Below are 21009 nucleotides of genomic sequence, written 5' to 3' on the forward strand. Positions count from 1 at the left end.
AGCAGCCCAGGCCGAAGGCAAATCTGACTTGAAACAGAGGCAAAGGATTTAGGTTACGGAGTAGATGAATAATGGCGGACTGAGGGACTGAGACTCCTCAATACATTGTATCGCTTCCTGCCAATGGTTAGCACATTAAAATAAATTACAGCTCCATTTGTGGATAAACGCTTGCAGAAAGTGGTGCCACACTGATTTCTGATCGCTAGCTTATCATCTTACGGACCCCTTTAGTCCTCTAAAAATGTTTTTTCGCATTTGAATTTAGGAGAAGCATAAATTTTAAAACACAAACTTCTCATCAGCATGCAGAGCTATGCTGCGGAGCCAGAGTATCCCAAAAATTTACACTCCAAAGCCGGGCTGTGCTCCGGAGTCACTAGTTCAATTCATGCATGATGCTGTGGTAACTCGAAAAAATCACTCAAAAAGTCACCCTGCTGTTCTGCACGACTGCACCTTCCACATTGCTCCATTTTGTGGCATACATCACTATGCCAATTCAAAGGGAGCAAAAGGACTGCAACCCACCAGCTGAATGACTTTTGAGTGACAAACCTGAGTTACCAAAGCATCTTCCAAAGTACACGTATCGCATGATAGTTAGGACAATTTAAACAGAGAAAAACCAATAATAACTATCTTTTGCAATCAACGTTCTATCAGAATTGATAAAATATCCACTTGCCCAACTGCGATGATCAGCATCATAAAAAGGAGCAGGCAATAACTCCGTACTGTATATAGTTTATTTCAGTTCTAGATAATAGAAAAAAATAAGAATATACAGCACAAATACTAATGAGAACATGGTATTAGGGGAGCCTCTGTGATTCTGCAAATTGTGTGGAAACTCAGAGACCCACCTCCACTCCTGTCTTCAGTGGAACCATGAAAAAAATAATTATACCAAACAAGACGGAAAGCAAGCCCCCTCTTTTTGGCAAGTGCCCTAAGAATGCTTAACCACCAAATCAGGCAGTCTTCTTGCCTCAGGTTAACTTCGGCTGGTCCGCAGTCCAATCATTGCCTGCACATATTGTCGCGGTACTCTGAGCAATTTTGACCCACATCTACAAACTATTACTTGTCACTTAATCACCTGAAATAATACTTCCATCTTCCCCTATAGAATCTGAGCAAGCCAACCTACTACTGAACCGCTACATGTCATGCTCATTGAGACACCCAGACGGTGGTTTCAGCAGATCTCCCAACCCAACATTCATGTTCTGTAAAGCTGGTGTCAGTGGACCATCTTTCTTGTAGACCTTACTGCCGTTTTCATGAACAAAAGCAGTCTCACGGAACTCCTCATGGTTGATTTTAGTGAAGTCTATGCCATTTGAGCAGTAGGCCTCTGGCCTAAAATCTAATTTGTCAACAGAAGCCTGTTCAACGGACCCATTGCACTTGGGTTTGCTACGATAATCAAATTTCTGCATCTCTGTTTTCTTAACCCCCTCTTCATCTGATGATTTTGTATAAGAACTTCTCAGGAAACCACGAGATTTGAACGACATGTCACCTCGAATAATCCCTCTGCCATTTTCACAAGATGACTTCAGACTGGCAGAACAATTATCATAATCTTGCTCTGACAACCCAAGATCAGAATGACCATTGCAGTAACCATTTACCCTGGGAACAAGAGCAACTCCATGACTTCCTGTGTGGTTTTGTCTACTACTATCAACAGATTTCTTTCTGGCAGGCCTGTCTAGAAAACCACGAGAAAATAGGGGCTTTGGTTTGCTTCTATAACCATTCTCCCAACATGATGGCAAACCCTTGTTTCCATTATCTATAAAAGAGGTGTCATCCAACCTGCTAATTCCATTAGCTGAACCTGATGGGCTGCATGCTGCTACTGCCTGCTCTGATTCTGGCCTCAAATCATCTGAAGGTTCGGAAACCAGACTTGAATTTATGGTAGGAACAGCAGAAGATGGATCAGCTATCTTATCACCAATATTTTGACCAGTGACTGAGAGATCCAGTATTGACACCTTGGATGCTTCCGCTATACCAGTTGATCCATCATTATCTTCTTCCATATGACTTTCCAAATCTGAACAAACACAGGGTTCTGCCACTGTATGAATTTCGACGGATGGAAGCTCCTGAGGAGAATTCAAATGCATATAATTTAGAGAGGGCACAGGAAAACAAAGACTAGGGTTCCCTTCTTCAAGATCCTTTGGTACCGATGAACTTAACGAAGGACCATCCATATCCATATTTCCTAAACCTCTAGGTAAGGTCACATGGTTTACCTTGGCAGGTGCATCCGTTTCCATATCTTCCAGCTCTCTGTTCTTTATAAAATCACCTTCAGAAGATATTTTCTCAGGTCCAGTATTCTTCAACAAGGATGCTTCAATAGAATTTGGTTTGCTATCAACATCAGAAGGCAGGCAGGAAACCTTGAAGGAGTTCGATACCGTGGAAGGGCTTGATAACTTGGGATTTGCTTCAGAGAGCTGTTGCCTTGGTGGATCCACAGGCTTAACAAAAGGCTCCCGACGGGCAGTTTTCCTACACAACGACAGAACACAAAAAATCACTCAGTTTAAAATTTCTGAGAATGTATCTCATGGTGATTATAACCAAAGCAGAGAAGAGGGCAAATAATTTGGGGTTATGACACAAAAAACGAGCAACAAACCAAACAAACCGGCCCAATTACATTGGCATTCTAATGTTATTCAGAACAAAGAAGATATTTTCGGTCACGTTAATAAGAGAGATGCAGTGCTAATCCTCCCATTTAATCTATGCACCCTGCATCTCTCCCTGAAAGTATATGAGCACTGCTCTGTCCAGGTTTTATCATATGTCTGGATATATCCTGTAGTAGCATGCCTTAGAGAAGGTTCCTTTCTCTATAAATTTACAGCCAGGCTTTCAAACAAAAGCATTAGCTCACTAAGTCATAAATTGCAGGAAGAGGATAGTAAGCAATTAGTTGAACATTTAGACAATGAATAAATAAATAAATTTCTATTATCCATATGTATGGTACATAACAACTAGTTACATTTCTCTAGATAATAACTTGTCAACCAAACAACCATATCACATGAATGATTTCTAAACCTGCACATTGTTTCTCACATTCATATACAAAAGCAGAAGTAACGAATCATTACCTGCAATATAAGAGCATATATGCACCTTGAGCAAGTACTTCCTCCACTTCGACATTCAAGACCTACAATATTGCATTTGTGAGGCCAACAGATCAAAAAAAAGTGCCATAAAAAATATGCATAATGACAGATGATTTACCTTGCAGTCATCAATCCTATACCAGTGCCCATGATAGTCTTTGGTATAACAAACATAGTGACCAAAAAATGAAGCATTCAACATGTCCAGGTGAACAACGACAGCATACAGTGAATACAGATCAGTGCCATCTCCATTGCCACTCATGTATGGAGTGAGATCTAAGTTCTCAGGAAATGTTATTCTTTTGTTTAGTTTCCCAAATCTACCGCTCTGTTTATGTGGTCAAAATAGAGCTGTCAAAAACAACAATGCTTTGTACAACAAAGAATAGGTTGCAAACAAAAGTAGCAGTAGTTCTAACCTGGAATCTCTTAAGAGCAATTGTGAGGATATTTGGAGGCTGATGAACTGTAAGACGTTTCCATGCTTTAACATAATCATTGCATCTGAAGATGATAACAAAATTGATAACAGAAAAGTCATTTGAGTATAGAAATAAAAAAGATTTATGAATAGTCAAAAATTAATTGAAATGGATACTAGACAAGATTATTCAACTAAACACTGGATCAATTCAACATGTCTAATGCCTTCGTTAATAACAACTACAAAAGGTAATTCCATTGCATGCTCAAAATTTGCATCTGTTAATTAGAACATATATGAAAAAACTTCCTTTTCATGTTTACTGGTACTTTTGATGACTTACAAAAGCTTGCATTGGCATGTAGTGCTCCATGGGAACCAATGAAAACAAGAAAAGGTTTTCTCATCATTGCTACAGTCCTTGTATCTCATCACTATTCTCGGTTCAGATTTTCTATGTTCTTTCTCTAAGTCACGTTATCCAATAAATCAGAAGTACCATTTTTTTTTTTTTAATATTCCTGATAGCACTTCAGCCAGGACATTGGCAATGGCCCTGAAAAGATGATTCTTTTTAGAAACTCAAATATTTCAGCTTCTTCAACATCTTATTTGCAATGTATTGACAGTTCAAATTTCTAATAACGATTAACATCTCAATCATACATGCCAACACATTGAAAAAGTTTTCTAGTGGATGCATGTGTCTGTGGATGGTCAAAACCCTCTAGGAATCCCAAACGCATGGAAGCCATCAAATTTAAATAAATCCCATTTCCATGGATCATTCCAGCAACAAGATCCAGAAAAATTCAAATAGTTAAGAGGTGCAACCAAAGTTCGCCATCTCGGTACCAGACCCCATACCGGTGCCATACTGGCACAATATCGGTACGATACGGAATTTTTTTGACATACCGAATGTCGGTACGCCACCCACACCGGAAACCAGTACCCAACTGGTATGGTACCGTATGCCCCGTACCACCCGGATCGGGCCGGTACAACATACCATGAATGCAACTTTCAGTAACTTTTCTTACTAGTAAATCTTTCAAAAATAAGGCATTTTATTGCAAAAAGGTGATGGATCATATATAGCCATTGACAGTCGTCAAAATATGCACTCCACTACGTACTCCACTTAGTTAAACCTTCTTGCCTCCCAGATGTTACTTATTTAGTCATTCCAGCAACCGAATGTCCTAGCAAAACAAGACGAGTAAATCCCTTGCATTTCCAGATCAAACTTTTTGTTAGCAAAATGTCCCATGCCTTGTGATTGCGACAACATCTGAAAGGCTATGTAAATCGTACATACTAGAAACTCACTCTCATTCAGGAAATCTAACTTTGTAGAGCTGACCACAAGTCAAACAGACCTCAGATGAAATTACTATTGATTCCCCACTTACATCACATTACCATTCTTTACCATGTATTTTTCTGATTTTCTTCTTTCCTTCTAGATGCAAAGGGTGCGAGAAACTCAATCCATATATTCATGGTATATCTTGTATAAGGAGGCAATTCACTTATGTACCGATATGCTACAGAGAGTATCCATCAAGGCTTGGATTTCAGAAATTTGGGCAGTTAAGACCGCTTAGGCTCGAGCTTCAGAGTTCTGGGGAGAAATTATGGAAAAAAAGGAAAAATGAAAAACGAAGACATAACATTATTTTAAAGCATATTGCATCATTTGTAATCTTTAGATTAACAGTATTTATGTTTTTGGGATGGAAGCCTGAAAGTAATGTAAGAGCCAGTGAAAATATCAAAAACTTGTGTCACATTCGATTGTTTGGCACTAGCCTAGGTATTAAACACCTAGAAGCTCAAACATCCACAAGAATAAATGAACCAACACAAAATTTCATATGACTACTTAAGTTGATAAAATGATTACCATTTCATCAACTACAAAGCACCATCAGATCACTTACAAGCCAGAAACTATGAAAAAGACCACAATCAGATATTCACCTATATAAATGATTGTGGGCACAACATTGGAGCCAAACTCCTTATTTCTCGTATGTAACAAGTATTTGTGTAATTTTAACATTCATGAAGATTCTAAGGTAGTCGACAGGACTTAAGGGCCATCCGCCGGCATCTTTTCCATTTACTGGATAGTTGTTTAGCATTTGAAACATGAGCAGGCGGCATACCACCACTGTTTAAAAAATTGTTTTTGTAATTAAGAATGTAGGTGTTGGACGTGTGCAGATTGGTATATTGTCTGATGTGTTTCGTATTTTTTATCAATCCTCAACTCAATGTAATTTCACCTCTATGAGGATCAAATGGCTAAAGATAATGTCAACCTATATACAAGAATATCATAGTGCATGACTATCTTGAATGATACATGGAAACTTCCAAAGGATGTCTGCAGGCACAAATCAGAACCCATGATAAAATGATTAAGAACAATAATCAGTTTGACAATGGTCCAAGAAAATGTGAAAACTTCAGGTTATTAAGTTTTATCATTTTAATTGTCTTGGAAAGAACCCAACACCTATATCATGGAGTTCAGTGACTGGTCTTTATAACTAGATGTCATTATAGTGCTCAACTTCCAAAAAATACCCTAGCCATCCTTGCCCTGATTCATGCCACAACAAGATTATATTCAAGCAAGTCGCTTACAGTTATGTTCTTGTGTTAGCTAAAAAGAGCTTGAGATTGATAGAATCTTTAACACTAGCGTCTACAACCACTGTTACTTCAAAACTTAACATCAGCCCCCTACTTACAACGAGTATCCTAGATGAATGTCCACATGATGAGCACCATCAACGATTATGTCACTGGCAAGTTGATAAATAATGGTAAAAGCACATAGTGGAAACTTACAGATTATAAAAATTTAACCTAATTAGAATTGTAACTCTAATATGTTAATAATTATGGATTAAGAAGCATATGCGATATAATATCAAATTATGAATAAACCAAGCTTAGCCTACAAAACATTACTAAGGCTGTTTGTACAAAAGTATATAATGCACAAAAAGAACAGCATATACCAAATAGGCTATTCAATATGAGACATTTACATCCAACAAGAAAATGATATTCTCTGCTGGAGGTTTGTAGATGTCTGAAACAAAGTTGACAATTTGTAAAAGCTAAATGCTTACCCATCACATTTATACTTATTCTCTCCATCAAGCCACTCCTTGACAGTAAATTGATCTAAGCATTCCTCCAAAGACTCGGCATCCCCTTGAATTTCAACTGTCAAATCCATCATATTCTCATAGCGATTTGAGACCTCATTGCAGTTTGTACATATCACCTACAAACAAAATTTGATAGTGTAAGAATTACATTATAGTATGACGAACAAGGAAATATTTTTACAGCAAACAAATATAAAAGACTGCCCATCTTCCTGTTAGCACATCCATATTTAAAAAAATTGAACACATCCAGCATGTTGTTGAAACCAAACCATACAAGTGTGCACATATGCATGCATGCACACATACAGAGAGATTAACAAAGAATGTAGAGGAAAAGATTATGCTAAGACCTGAAAAGATTCAAATCTGCATTTTGAGCAAACCGCCAAGACCCATGAGAGACACCAATAATTTGTCAAGCTCGTAACCAAGTATCACTTTCTCCACGACATAAATTATTAACCTATGCACTTGATATATTGTAACCCTTATCAACTTCAATACAGCTAAAACATTCTCGCCTACTCATGTAACTATGAAAATACTCAGCCAAGGTCAGCTGAACCATGCCGAATCGGCCAGTTTAGGGCGAAACAAACAGGACCGGCTGGTTACTAGCCCGGTCCATCTCATCGATTCGAAACAATTTTAAATCGGCAAATAGTTTCCCAACTTCACTCAAAGAAAAGTCAGCAAATCGTTTCCCAATTTCAATTCGAAATTTACAAAAAGAAATTTGGGCATCCCTTTTTTCGTAATGAAATTGGAGCAGCCTCCTATCGTGCGGGCTTTCGAGCCGTCTCCCTCTTCCTTCCTCTCCTTCTCCCTCTCCCCCTCCATCGCACTCTATATTGGTATGACTTGGAACAACACGATACAACCCATACCATGTCGAATCGATCGCCAGCTGGTACCCCCTCCAGTACTAATTCAACGAACCTTGCATTCAACTATACTTTTGTATATAAGCACATTTAGGTAGTCCAACTTTTTTAACTCCTAGAATCGCACAACAATATCAAACAGTACGATTAAAATGTCTAGTTAACTGATTTTAATTGCAAAAACAGAATTGAGCATAAGCTTGTTATGTTGCAAACTAAGATCCTTGAGTATTTGTATAGTCAATAAATATTTTCACATATTTCATCCCTTGTCACATCAAATTTCAGCATACCCTACCCTATACAGAAGAGTCTTCTCTTCAAACTTGCAGTGCAGATCATCTGGATTATAACTTGTACCACAAAGATGAATGCAAATCCTTATCAAAACTAGCCTCCTTACATCTTCACCTAGACCCTTTCAACTATAGGGATCATCAAGGGTGGCTCCCCACCAACCAAACTACATGACTGAAAAATAGGGTTACATTGGATCGAAGATAACATGATTGGCTCAAAAAGAGGCAGAACTTGGCACATGGGTTAAACAACAGATGTTGACTTTCGAGGTTTTGCAGAATTATGATTTTATATATAAGAAGTTTTTGAGTATCTTGAACGGCTGGAATAAATGGTTGTGATTAAAAGATCAACCATCTTTATTCAGCTCGGCCCATGTCTTAATTGGTCTTGAACCCACAGCTTGATTCATGATAATATTCAAGTACCAACTCGAAACTTACACGAGGTAGCTTTAACATGACCAACTACTTACAGCCCACTCTTAGAGAGAGAGAGAGAGAGAGAGAGAGAGAGAGATGAGACGAAGGCAAGTTCACATACCCACCATCATTAAGAAATTGGTTTTCGCCCCTAGAGTGGACGGCACCTTATACATGCACTGTTCTTCTCTTCCTTCCCTTTAATTTCTGTCAAAGAGGCCATCTCAAGCAAGTTCTAGATAGATTCTTCTAAAAAGTTTCTTTTGGGCAAGGAACATATCCTTTTGAGGATAGGTCTATGTTTGTCTGATACACTGAATAATTCCCACTTTCCAAGCACCAATAATACACCCTCTCACTAACATGAATAAGGCCCTATGCCAGTGAAAGATGTGATTTTGGGTGTTAAAAAGTGGGTTGTATTAAGTTTTTCTGTTTTCTTTTTTCAACCATCATTTCAGATGGCAGTCGCTTGGGATACCTAGGCAGCTAGCCTATGTTTAGGCCAGCCCAATATGTGGCCTGGCCACACAAACATCCCCTAGGTCTAGGTAACCTAAGCATGTTAATTTAGACTATCTGTAGGATAGATAAGAGTATCAGGCAGTGTGGTTTGAAATATTGGTGATAACAAACGGCAAATTATAACTTTCTCATGCCCAAACACTTTGCTAGAACTCCAGATAAGTTAATCTTGAATTACTTATATGCAAACTTATATTTATTATTCATCAAAGTCGCACAAGTTCTTGTTGTGCTATGATACCTGTCTTGGGGTTTTTTAAATTATAAATCAGGAAATTTTGTAATTTTATAATCAACTTCTTATTTTATAATTACTTGTTGCATGTTTGATGTTACTTCTCCTTTCTAGAAAGTTCTTCTCATAAAAGTAGTCAGAAGCTAGGTTTTCTGGGTTATCCTGGAAGCACTTTTTTACTTCTTGCAAAAGCATTTTTAAGATATTGTTACCGAACACTCACGACGTCTTTGGTGTTGCTTTTGCTTTACAAAAAGAGAATACACAAGCTAGGTTTTATAGCTTCTTCTAGAAGCACTTTTTTTGACTTTCTTTTTTTTAGTATAAGTACTTTTCAGATCATGATACCAAACACTTATTTTTTAAAAAAAATAAGAGTTTTTGCTTTAAAAGTCACAAAAACACCTTTTTAAGCAATACCAAACACGCCCTTATTTTTTCCAACAAGCATTTTTGCTTTAAATAAGCAACACTAAACACACCATTAGGTACTTGAAAAAATATAAAGTTTCTTTGGTTTACCCTTTCTTAATCTACTGAGTTATTTCCAAATTTATACTAGAAGTAAACTATTTATAAAATTAGTTATTTTTTATAAAAAAATCACCCAAGCTTCTGCCGAAGCACCCACATTCCATGAAAGCTATAATCAATGCCCCTGGCCACCTGCGTATGCTGCCTTTTACAAGCCAGCCTCACCCAAAAAAAAAAAAAAGGAATTTTCGGTATCTGACAAAAGGAGATCTTGTTGCTTGGAAAAGTAAAACAATTTTGATAACTTATAATTATCACGTTAGTTGAGTAGCAAGTCAAGGCACAAAGTATGTAATTACTTCGCCAAATCCCATTAAAGGCGCATAAAAAGTATACCATGAAAGGCAAGCTACAAGTCATGTACCAAAACAAACTCGCGTTACTGTGACTTGCACTCCCTGGCAGTATTTCATTAGTTGATTTAGTGATGTTTCCATTGACTGGTTATGAAAGGGAGCATATCATACTTATTCCAATACAAAGAGGGGGTATATAAATGAATATTTAACACCTCTCCAACCTCTTTTCCTTTCCTCCGTCTTTGCTTTGTATTCCTTCTCAGATCCCCTATTCTTCATCAATCTTTCCCATTTGTTTTTATATTCTATAGCCTCAAACGCTGCCATATTGTTCTATATGACTGAATTAAACCTTTAAAAGTTGCATTAAGCGAATACTTTCAGGCCTTTGTCTTCAAGACTAGCATAGATCAAGTTCAAATCCTAAGATTTTATGTATTTAAATTTGTACACATGATTAAGCTAAAACCACATCCTTCAAGAGAGCAGACTTTTGATTGGAGCTTTCTCATTTATTTCTCATGAAATCTTCTTTAAAAAAACAGCTATCTTCAAAGAAAATGCTGATTAATAATACATGTTTCAAGCCCATAAACAACAGATGTGACCATGATTGATCATATCTAACTAGAACCATAATTTGCATCCAAACATATATATTATAATGCAATGAAGGCACCTCCTATATATAAAATGCACAAACAAAGAGAATGCAAACAAAAGGAAAAAAGAAAAAATCATAATGCAAATACAACACCACCAGTCCAATTAAATTATCATAATATGTCCAGCCATGCATCAGATTAATATAATGAGTATCGATGAGCATATTATAAGATTACAAATTGTTGAGCTGCAGAATCCAACCTGAGACTGGAGATGACCACCAAATATGTGCTGAATAAGGGTTGTCTCTTGGGTACTGGGATCCAGAGCCTTTTCACCTCCAAACTCATCAAGGCAAATTGATTGCATTGTATCAATCGCAAACCTACAAGTGTTAATGACCAATAAAGGATCCTGACATTAAACAAAGTAATAAAAAGATCTGGGTGCTCAATCAGATCAAAGAAAGTAAAATACCTCATGAATTCATGAGCATCCTCCTGTCTGCCATACCCAAGGTTGCCACCAATATTAGGTAGTCGATTAAGAATATTCATAGGTTGAAAAGGCTGAGAACTTTTACTTGCCCTTTGAACATGTACTTGAAGCTCGCATAAGAAGCACCAATCATCCCGCTTCCTAAAGCCTACCCAGAGAACCGATGGTGGGAAAGATAAAAACAATACCCTCCTATTCAAATAAAGAATAAGAAAGATCTGCTCAGAGTCTTGTCACTTACATCCTCTACTGTGGTCTCTCTCCAGTAAATAGGCAACAAGTGGTCTAGTGCATGTAAGACATTGTAGAACCACATTAGCAAAGCAACTGCAAAAACAAAAGGTCAGGCATGCACTTACAGAGATCGCTTGATCAAATCACTAATAACTGGGCAGTTACAGGTAAAAGAATCACAAGATATCCTAAAAAGATTTTAAATATTTTAGTAACTCAAACCTGTTCCCACAATTAACTAGTCCACAAGGTGGAAACCCTGGCATAGCCCAGTTGAAAAGCTCCACAAATTCATCATAAGGAAAAAGAATCTGATGGTACAGAACAACATAATCAGTATTAATGCAAAACAAAGAAAAATGAATGCCAAAGGGTGCATTCACTTTACATAATGAAAACAAATATATCAGGGTGTATTCACTTAACATAATGAAAATAAATATATCAATCACCTTTTTTGGCTCATGCAGCACCTTGCAGGTTCCTTGGGCAGGAACTAATGAAATTGAGCTAAACCCAGAAGATTTCCTTCTTCTGCAAGCACCATTTCCAGAAGAAACAACCTCTGCCTTATCTAACAACTTAATTTGCTTGCATTTATGCTTGTGCTCGGCTTCCCAATGCTTTGACTGGCATGCTTGTGAACTGAGAATGCAGTAGTAGCCTTTCATCAGAAGTTTTAAAACTTAAAAAAAAAAAAGAAAAGAAATAACTGATTTATATATTAAAGTTATGTAAAATATCGTAACTACTACAGAAATGGAGGGGTGATACAATACTAAAAGAACTAAGATGAAAAAAGCTTGAGGAGTTGAAAGACCCCAGACACAATAAACATAATATTTTTCTGTTGGCAGGATTCACTGCACAAAAATGAACCCAGATAGGGCGATACAAAGAGAAACTTAGAGAATGAAGCCAAGAAGAGCACAATGTAACCCCTTTTCTGAAAATGATGGAAACACGCCACCCAAAATTGTATTTGAACATGAGGAAAAACTTGAAAACCCAAAAAACTCAGACAAACCATACACACAAAGCCTCAAAGTAGACCAAAACAGAAATGCAAACAACTAGATGCAAAGACAGTATCAAAAAGAAAAAACAAAGATACCAAAAATTAGACGACCAAAAAAAGACAGCATTGATCGCTCCTTAGAGCAGCCTATGAGCAGAGAGCATTGAAGTGTTAGCCTAATACTTTGCAATCTACCCTATCTTTTAATTACAAATCATCTCAAAAAACCTTGTTTGATTCCCAATTAGATCAGCTAGCACAAAACTTTTGCACTAATGCCTTTGAAGGCACTGACATCCAGCGTATGCCGAACCGGCCCGTACCGGCCGGTACAAACCGGTCCGGCCAGCTACCGGTACGGCGGAGCCGTGGAAACCGGTACAAGCCGGTTTCTTGCCGGAGACGAAGAAGACGAGGAGAAAAAGAGGGAGCGCGGGGAAGAGAGGGAGCGAGCCCACCTTCGGCCGCCATCGGATAGCCGCGGAGGGGCGTCGGAGGCCGGTGGGGGGCGGCGGAGGCCGGCGGGGGGCGGGGGAGCCCGCGGGGGCGCTGCGGAGCCGCGGGCTCCGCAGCGCCCCCGCGGGCTCCCCCGCCCCCCGCCGGCCTCCGCCGCCCCCCACCGGCCTCCGACGCCCCTCCGCGGCTATCCGATGGCGGCCGAAGGTGGGCTCGCTCCCTCTCTTCCCCGCGCTCCCTCTGGTTCTCTTCTTCTTCCCCGGTTCCGGCGGGGAAGAGCTTCCCGGTTAGTACCGCCCGGAGCACGGTACGAACCGGCCCGTACCGGTCCGGTAGGCAACCGGTACGCCTACCGGACCCGGTACGGTGGACCTTGCTGACATCCTTGTAGTACTTAGGCATGTTTTCAAACAGCCTTAATGAAAGTTGAAACATGAAAGATGTAGGAATGCCTATATATGAATGCATATGGCTGAAGGCATCAATAATAGATTCACAAAACATCTGGACAACACTGTGAATTGTGCAAAGACTCATTCAACAAAAAAACAGAATTGTCAAGAAATATGATAGCCAACGATCCATTTCCGACTACAGCCCCATAAGTTAGAAGGTTGATTTGCAAGCCAGCATGATAGACAACTGCATTTCAGAAGGAAGCCTTCATTTTAAAAGTATTCTAACCATGGTTTGTCGTAATAGTCAGTACCAGTGTATAGCAATTGTATTATACCATACCGGTACTGAGCCAACACACAGTATAGAGGAGTGTGCCAAGGGTCGGTATACTGAACCGGCTCTCGTACTGGGCGTATCGATACAATAACAAGATGGTAATGATACGTGGTCCAGTACCAAGACGGCAAACCATAGTTCTAACAAACAAGCTTCAATGCTGCTTGGAAACATATACAAGGACTAATCACCCCATGAATGTCACTTACAAAACACAGAATTTTCTTAAACATTAATATTACAAAACTGACATGGAGACTCCTTACTTCAACATCCATGATGCTCCATCTAAGTCAAGGTGTCGTAGCAGAACTAGAAATAACCATCTCAAGATAATTTAAAACAACCTCAGTGTTAGTTGTTAATTTAAACATAATTAGTCAAATCTGCAAGGGCAAATCGGAGCACCAGTTATCATGCAAACGGAAATCTTACTTTCTCATCCAATCTAAAGGTCTATCTATTTCCATATAGCTCAAAAAGTTGCAAATCATCTAAGTCATAGAGGTGAGCAACTCCAGAGAATCTAATTAACCACTAAAAACCAGCAAAATATGTGTCCAGCCTACATAACAAGCCATGTATACCACAAAGTGGCCTCCTAAAAATATTAGAAGTCGCTACATATAGTATAAAAGCCACCCCATTTCCCATCCCATTACCAATAGCCTCTCTACTTCAAGTATTTAAAAAAAAAAACAAGAGCAAACCAAATGATTGAAGTGTGGTCTAGAACAGAAGGCATATACTATACAGAATAGTTAAGTGAATTTCACTCCCAAGGACCACTTCTATTACTTCTATTTACAATTGAACAAACAAATAACAAACATAGGACCAAATTCCACAAGTAATCATGTCAATGGCAATTGCTGAAACCAAATCATGGCCGGCCACATATATGGCAACCACGTGTGCAAATGGAGGCAAAGCAGCTAACTTGAGTTCTTGGTTGTTGCCAGCGACTGTCCGCTTAAACATTGCCTGAAGAACAAGAAACCACCTAGTCTGGCACATGCACAATATAGGTTACTTATCATTCACTATTTATAACAACGTTTATGTGTTAAGTAGGATATGTCTTATAACCACTAAGTTATGCTAAAACTTTTGGCTACCAGCTAAACTTTTATAACGTAAATATACATAATATATGTACCTAATTTCATAACTTAGACAACTTGTGAGTTGTAATTGAGTAAATGACTAACGAATTATTACCAAATATACGACATATTGTCAAAACCTTCCTCCACACACAATAAAACCTTACTTCATGAACTGAAAATGAGGAGGTTTCTCAAATGCCAGCCTTTAACAACAATCCACTAGTCCATCATGCTCTGTCAATTGCAAACCAGTTAACCTCCCCCTCTAAGCCATCCTTTTATTCAGACTTCCTTCTACTGCTTTCTCTTTATCTTCTTCTTTCTCCTATTCCTGCTCTTTCATCTTCTTTTTTCACCTCTCTTCCTCCCTTCTCCTTTACCTCCTTCTTTTTGAATTCTTCAAATAAAACAGTTTCCTTCTCATCTACCCCCCCCCCCAAAAAAAAAAAAAAAACCAAAAATAAAATAAAATAAACTCCTTAGCTTGCATCCAGCCAAGCACCCAGGTCATGCATAAGGCTCCCTATCACCTATAGTTGTTTATTGCCATCCATGTCAAAAACCATAGCAAACCTCCGAGACCCTACTTACTCTCATTTCGTACTAAGATCCACATCAATTTCTCAACAACAAAGCAATATTGATAGCAAAATTATGTCTACACCACCAAAATGGCTTGAAATTTTATACTCACATGATACCTCCAACATACCTGCAGAAGCCATTTTCTACATGATCTAAATTAGTTACCAAAACCCATAGGTAAAGCAAAGAAAGAAAGAGGATATAAAATGGGAAGCCATATTAACTAACTAGCACAGCAATAATCACCTATCTGACAATATTTTGTTTACTCCCAATTGACAGCACCTTTGCCGCACCCCCCCCCCCCCCCAAAAAAAAAAAAAAGAAGAAAACAAAAAAAAACTCATTCGCCAAATTAAAGTGTTTATAAGTCCCCTTGTTTTTGATAAGCATAGGTCGAGACACTCCACGAGGAAGTTTTTCAACTTTGAAACTCATTTAAGGCACTTGTACATAAACCTCCTCCCTCAAATTTAAACCAGCAATAAGACATGGAATATTCACCCTCGCACACAATAAACATCAAAAAACAAAGCACCAGTTGGAGATTCAGCAACTAGTTTAGCCATCTAAACATAAAGCTAACATATCATCGTCATACGGAAGATAACCAACTTTCGAATGTTATACGTCTCAAAAGATAAGATACAGATGTCTTCCAATCATCTAAACCAATAACTGAGCATATTAACATCATGTATTTCCTGATTGATCATTTTTTGCTAGTATGTTTTCACATTATGCTTTCCTTCCAAAGTCTTACCAGTTAACCAGAACTACCTAAAGGCATGTGAACTAGAAAATTAATAGTGAAGTCCCAATTGAAACACATCAGAAGTCACCGAGATGTTCTAACATTATCCAAAACGTACAGTATGTAAATTTCTGATTTTGGATCAGAGTATATACACATAAATCATATCCTTCAGCCTTTTGAAACCCTGGGGGAAGTGTGATCAAGTAACCCATGAAACTAGTTATTATCTCAACTCACAAAAGGATAACAGTACCCATGTTACTTTTTAAGTTTGCTCCACCTGAATTTCCATCACTACTCTATCTTTGAATTATTCACATACAACTATCAACATATTCAAATCTTGTCTCCCCCTTCAAACCTTGTCTCCCAGGTGCATGCTACACAAGAGCTCCAAAAGATCTTGTCATTTGAAACCATGTACATATGCATGTGCACATACATAAATAAAAGTCACAAAGACACACATGCGTAAACACACGGATATAGATACATATATATTATATATATGCATCTTCACGTATCTATAAGTATACGTATATATGTACATATTAATTATTCCCGAACCTCTCCTCCATCTCTTTTTTTTTTTAACCTAAATCCTGACAAACCTCAACATCCAACTCTTTGACTGAGTTTCTCAACTGCCTCTTCCTCCCATAAGCACTATCAGACATAGTTCTTCCTTTCACTCTATTATTAATAAACTTCCTTATCTCACTCTTTTAAGGGAAAAAAAAAACTTCAATTCTCTCATGCTTTCCAAAAGAAGAACTCAAACATCATATTTATGTTTTGTATTCCATTATTTCCATATTCTCATTCTGAAAATCTAAATCCCTACAATCCCAATCATTCCAAGTTTAGGCACCTTTCTGCAATTGTTGTCTTTTCTTTTCTAATTGTGTGTATAGAGTATATCCATGAGGAAAGTCTTATCATGTGCATTACAATTTTGCCCTTGTATTATAAGGAAAAAAAATAACAAACTTGACATTATTAACCAAAGAACTAATGATCCTTTTGTGTCCATTGCCGGCAATTATATTCAGCTTCAACAAAGACAATAGTGGCAGATATTTTTATCTCATAAATATGTAAGGTGCCTTCCATACAAACTTGTTCAACCTTTGTTGCACAAGTTGGAAGATCATTTACCTATAACTGATAATGTACAGAAATAATAATCAAAAGGCTTTTCAAATCGAAATGACTTGTCCCCACTACTTAAACATCAGGTGCATAGCTCCTCTAATAACCTAAATTTTTTTCCCAATCCATCCTCACAACATCGCCAAAATCATCATGTAGCTTGTCCGTTTCATTATAAATACCCCCAACCACAAATTCTAGGCCCTCACTAGGCCACTTTCTAGAATCGTTGCTAACAAAATGCTTGTTATCCTGTTGGATTATCCACTATCCCAATCCTTATTGAGTTAATTCTTACACTTGCTTTAATGTACTCATTTATAATATCATTCTTCCTATTAACCACCACACATGCACTTCAACTTTCTTACCTGTGCAATGGTTATCTCATAAATTATATGTGCCCAAGCCTTTGATGCAAAATGATAAACCCATAAAGGGATCAATATCTAGAACTAGTTCAGATCTGATTTCATCGACGTAAATCTTTTGCATTTTACACACAAAAAAAAAATCATCACCTGAACGAGTATAAGATCCAAGGCTTATAGAGGTAACTAACTAAGATTTAGTTGACAAAAAGCCCACCCAAAAGGGGGAAAAAATAAAGGAGCATAGAGAAAGAATTAGATTCCATTAGCTACGTATCATAAACTATATGCAGTGCTTTCTTCTCCTCCTTTATATTTCTCTGCATTCACCTAGACTAGATCTCATAGCCTATGTGTCTTGTCTATGATCTAGAGGACGAAATACGGATTTTGAACAAAAAAAAAAAAAGAAAGAGATGGTGTCCTTCTTCCACTTTTCTTCTGTTCGTTATTTTCCGTCCCATACACTTTCTCTTCCCTCATCTTTATTTCTTTATTTCTCTAACTTTTCTCCTTCTTTACCGTGTATATTTTAGGTGACATAGTGTCTTTGGACTGCCACCCAAGCACATGTAAGATGCAAGGTGATCTAATCCACAAAGCTTCTTCAAATATTTGCAGTGCCCATTGTGTGACTTGGCCATACCGACACAAGTAGACAACTTATGGATCTTAAAACTTAAAAAGATGCTGTGGTGCGACCAATATCAAACACTAAACCACAAAATACCTGAAAGGTATATAATAAAAGATGCCATTAGGTAAGGATATAACATTTTGCCTCTAAAACTAATGTACTTCATGAAACTCAATAAGAAGCAACAAAATAACTATAAAGCAAAGCCTTATGAGAGTTAAAACCTATCCTAGATTTTACATCAGCCTTCATTATAAAAAAGTATAATCCATATGACATGCATGCCATATTATTACCTTACTGACATCTTCCTTTATATCTTAGGGGCATGTGTTGATTATACAAGTCTTTGGGAAACCTCCAATTCACCCACCATAGTCCAATCCCACAGCAAGTAGGTTAAGACATGACATAATACTTACAGACATGCTAGCCAACCCTTGCACATTGTTCGCCACATTCTATTCTAGTTATTTATTTTGACAAAACTACATGCATGCATGAATGCAAGAATACACGTGTCTCCATGTTTAACAAGAACAACTTCCTTTGTTTGAAGTTTGAACCTTTTCCCCCCAAGTAATTGTCATGTTAACATAAATCATCCACTTGTGCATTGATCTTGGGAGATGAAGCAAAAAAAAAAATTGAACAGGAATTCGCATTAAAATACAAAATTTAAGAGAAAGGGAAAGAGCATATCCCGATGCATATAGAGATCATATTATGATTATTGATGTGTACAACACAAAATAAGAGGGGGTAGAAAGAGGATCAACAATCACGCATCATTATAAATCTATCTTTGCCTAAATTCCTGGTAGCCAGATGCGAGATGTCCATAATACTTTTTTCATACATACTAAAACATCCCTAACCGTAGTCTAATTTAGAATAACTAAATGTTCAAAAGCCAACTACGACTCCGACCTGGCTATGAATCGCATAAAAGTAAAACAACATTGCTCATGGAAGTTCATACTTTGTTACCATATATCAAACAATTGCCACATTGATTAAACTCCTGGGTCTCTTGTTTAGATCCCAGCAGATGATGAACCATAAAATCTATCAAAATTTAGATAGGCCTGGAACAGATTTATGCATTCAAACCCAGGCTATATTTTGCTTCAGGAGTTGTATCTACACTACTAAAGATGTGATAGCTTAAACCTTCTGCAATCTTAAAAATCAGTAAACGTTGAAAACCTTATACTACAATCTCCCCTTGTTTGAAGAGATCGACAAGCTCCTTGAATCATCAAAAAGTGGTGGGTGTTTCTATCAACAGTCTTCCTTCCAGTGTGCTCTATAAAAATTCCAGCTGCTCCTATGATTCCATCATCACAATTACCATATGACTGGACTTCATTATCACACATTATGGTGATCGTGAAAAAACACAGACAACTAATTTCTCAGCCAAAGAATCAAACATGGTTCTAGATAACGTGTTCTGAAAATCAAACTTGTTAATAAAATTCTTTTTTCTGGGTTCTTGAAAAGCATTGTTTAAAGTTCACTTCCTTGACAGACCACGGTTCTAAAATATAGAGTCTCTCATCATCAATTTGAGAAACGAGGTTAAATTAATTAATCAACGGCCCTTGGAACCAATACTGAGTAAAGTGTTAAAGAAGGTAAAAACAAAGCGAGGAAAAAGAATCTTTGTCGAGAAAAATCAAAAAAGACTTTAGCAAAAAAAAAAAAAATCAAACAAGACGGAAAGGCAACGCGATGGGACTTACCAATAGCGGACGCTCTTGCACCGGGAGCACTTCTTGGTCGCCAAGCTCCCACAGGAAGCACAGACGTCGCCTCCGCCGCTACTTTCGCCGCCGATCGACATCTGGCGCCGCGCCTCGTACCCCGTGGTGGCGGTCTCGAAGCTGGCGTCGACGACGAAGTACCTGGAAGCGGCCTTCCTCACCAGAAGGAGAGCCCCGGCGAGTATGAGGAGCGCGGCAAGCACGAACTGGAGCAGGGACGAGAGGTCCAGCGCGAGAAGGCCGGCGGCGATGAGCATCTAACCCTAGGGTTCCCGCCGGTCGGGGCTCTCATCGATCGGCCCGCCGGTCGCCCAATCCGCGAAACCCTAGACGAAAAATCCCTCGATCGAATCCAACTCCAAGAACGCAGCCCTCTCGCATTCCCCACTCTTAATCTCTCTCGGATTCGGAGAATAACTCGATGGTATGAGATGAAGAAATACGGCGAATACGAGAGGAGTCGAGGGAATTAATAAAGAGGGGAACGGAGAGGAATTGGAGAATTATTCGGTCTCTTGGGCTTCTTGAAGTCGAAGGCGGTGGAAGTTGGGGTATGGGTTCGGGTTTTATTGGGGGCTTTCTTTCTTCTTTCCTTCTCTTTTTCCGTTCGTTCGTTTGTTCGCTTTCTTCTGCGCGGAAAGCAACCGAAGGCCACGCGGCGTCTTCCTCGCTGGATCAACTTATATTGGGCCTGCCTGTCAGGTTATGTTTTGTGGACCTAATCATGTACTTGGGAACTGGATGGTAAATTTAATAACCCACTAGGATTTGGGTCCAAATCCTGATTCTCGACGAGTTAATAACCCACTACACTGTACTTAATGGAAGTTGAAAAGTTAATTAAAAAATTTAGCAAAGAACCTGCCCCAAGGAGGGAGGGTCTTATCACTTGTTAAGCTACTACATTAAACATCCTCTATTATTTACATTGATGCTCCTATCTTGATGCTCTACGGTAAGGAAACATAAATGGGATCTATTCACATTCTGAGTTGCTTACATCTGAACATTAATCACTCATTGACCGACTCTAATAAAATAGTTGATGGTGTTATATCAATCAAGATTTGATTAATATATATGCTG

At 38.3% G+C, this 21009-nt stretch overlaps 1 protein-coding gene across 2 annotated transcripts; it reads right to left on the reverse strand.

Moving 5' to 3' along the window:
- Positions 1-643: 643 nt before the first annotated feature.
- Positions 644-20580, reverse strand: LOC103707112 (ubiquitin carboxyl-terminal hydrolase 18-like). Of its 2 annotated transcripts, XM_008791480.6 has the most exons (12): positions 19903-20580; positions 11787-11979; positions 11557-11645; positions 11342-11427; positions 11080-11248; positions 10864-10987; positions 6753-6910; positions 3596-3680; positions 3292-3504; positions 3153-3214; positions 2277-2538; positions 644-2123 (listed from the first exon to the last, which is right to left on the reverse strand). In XM_008791480.6, exons 1-12 carry the CDS (start codon positions 20178-20180, stop codon positions 1164-1166), a joined length of 2679 nt encoding a protein of 892 aa, XP_008789702.4. In that variant the 5' UTR covers positions 20181-20580; the 3' UTR covers positions 644-1163. The 2 variants fall into 2 exon arrangements, with proteins under 2 accessions (XP_008789702.4, XP_038984030.3); XM_039128102.3 differs by having other exon boundaries at positions 644-2538.
- Between the last annotated feature and the right edge of the window lie 429 nt (positions 20581-21009).

The sequence above is a fragment of the Phoenix dactylifera genome, chromosome 11 (assembly GCF_051530095.1).
Source record: "Phoenix dactylifera cultivar Ajwa chromosome 11, Ajwa_hap1_PhDact_Kaust_v1.1, whole genome shotgun sequence".
NCBI classification, from domain to species: Eukaryota; Viridiplantae; Streptophyta; class Magnoliopsida; order Arecales; family Arecaceae; genus Phoenix; species Phoenix dactylifera.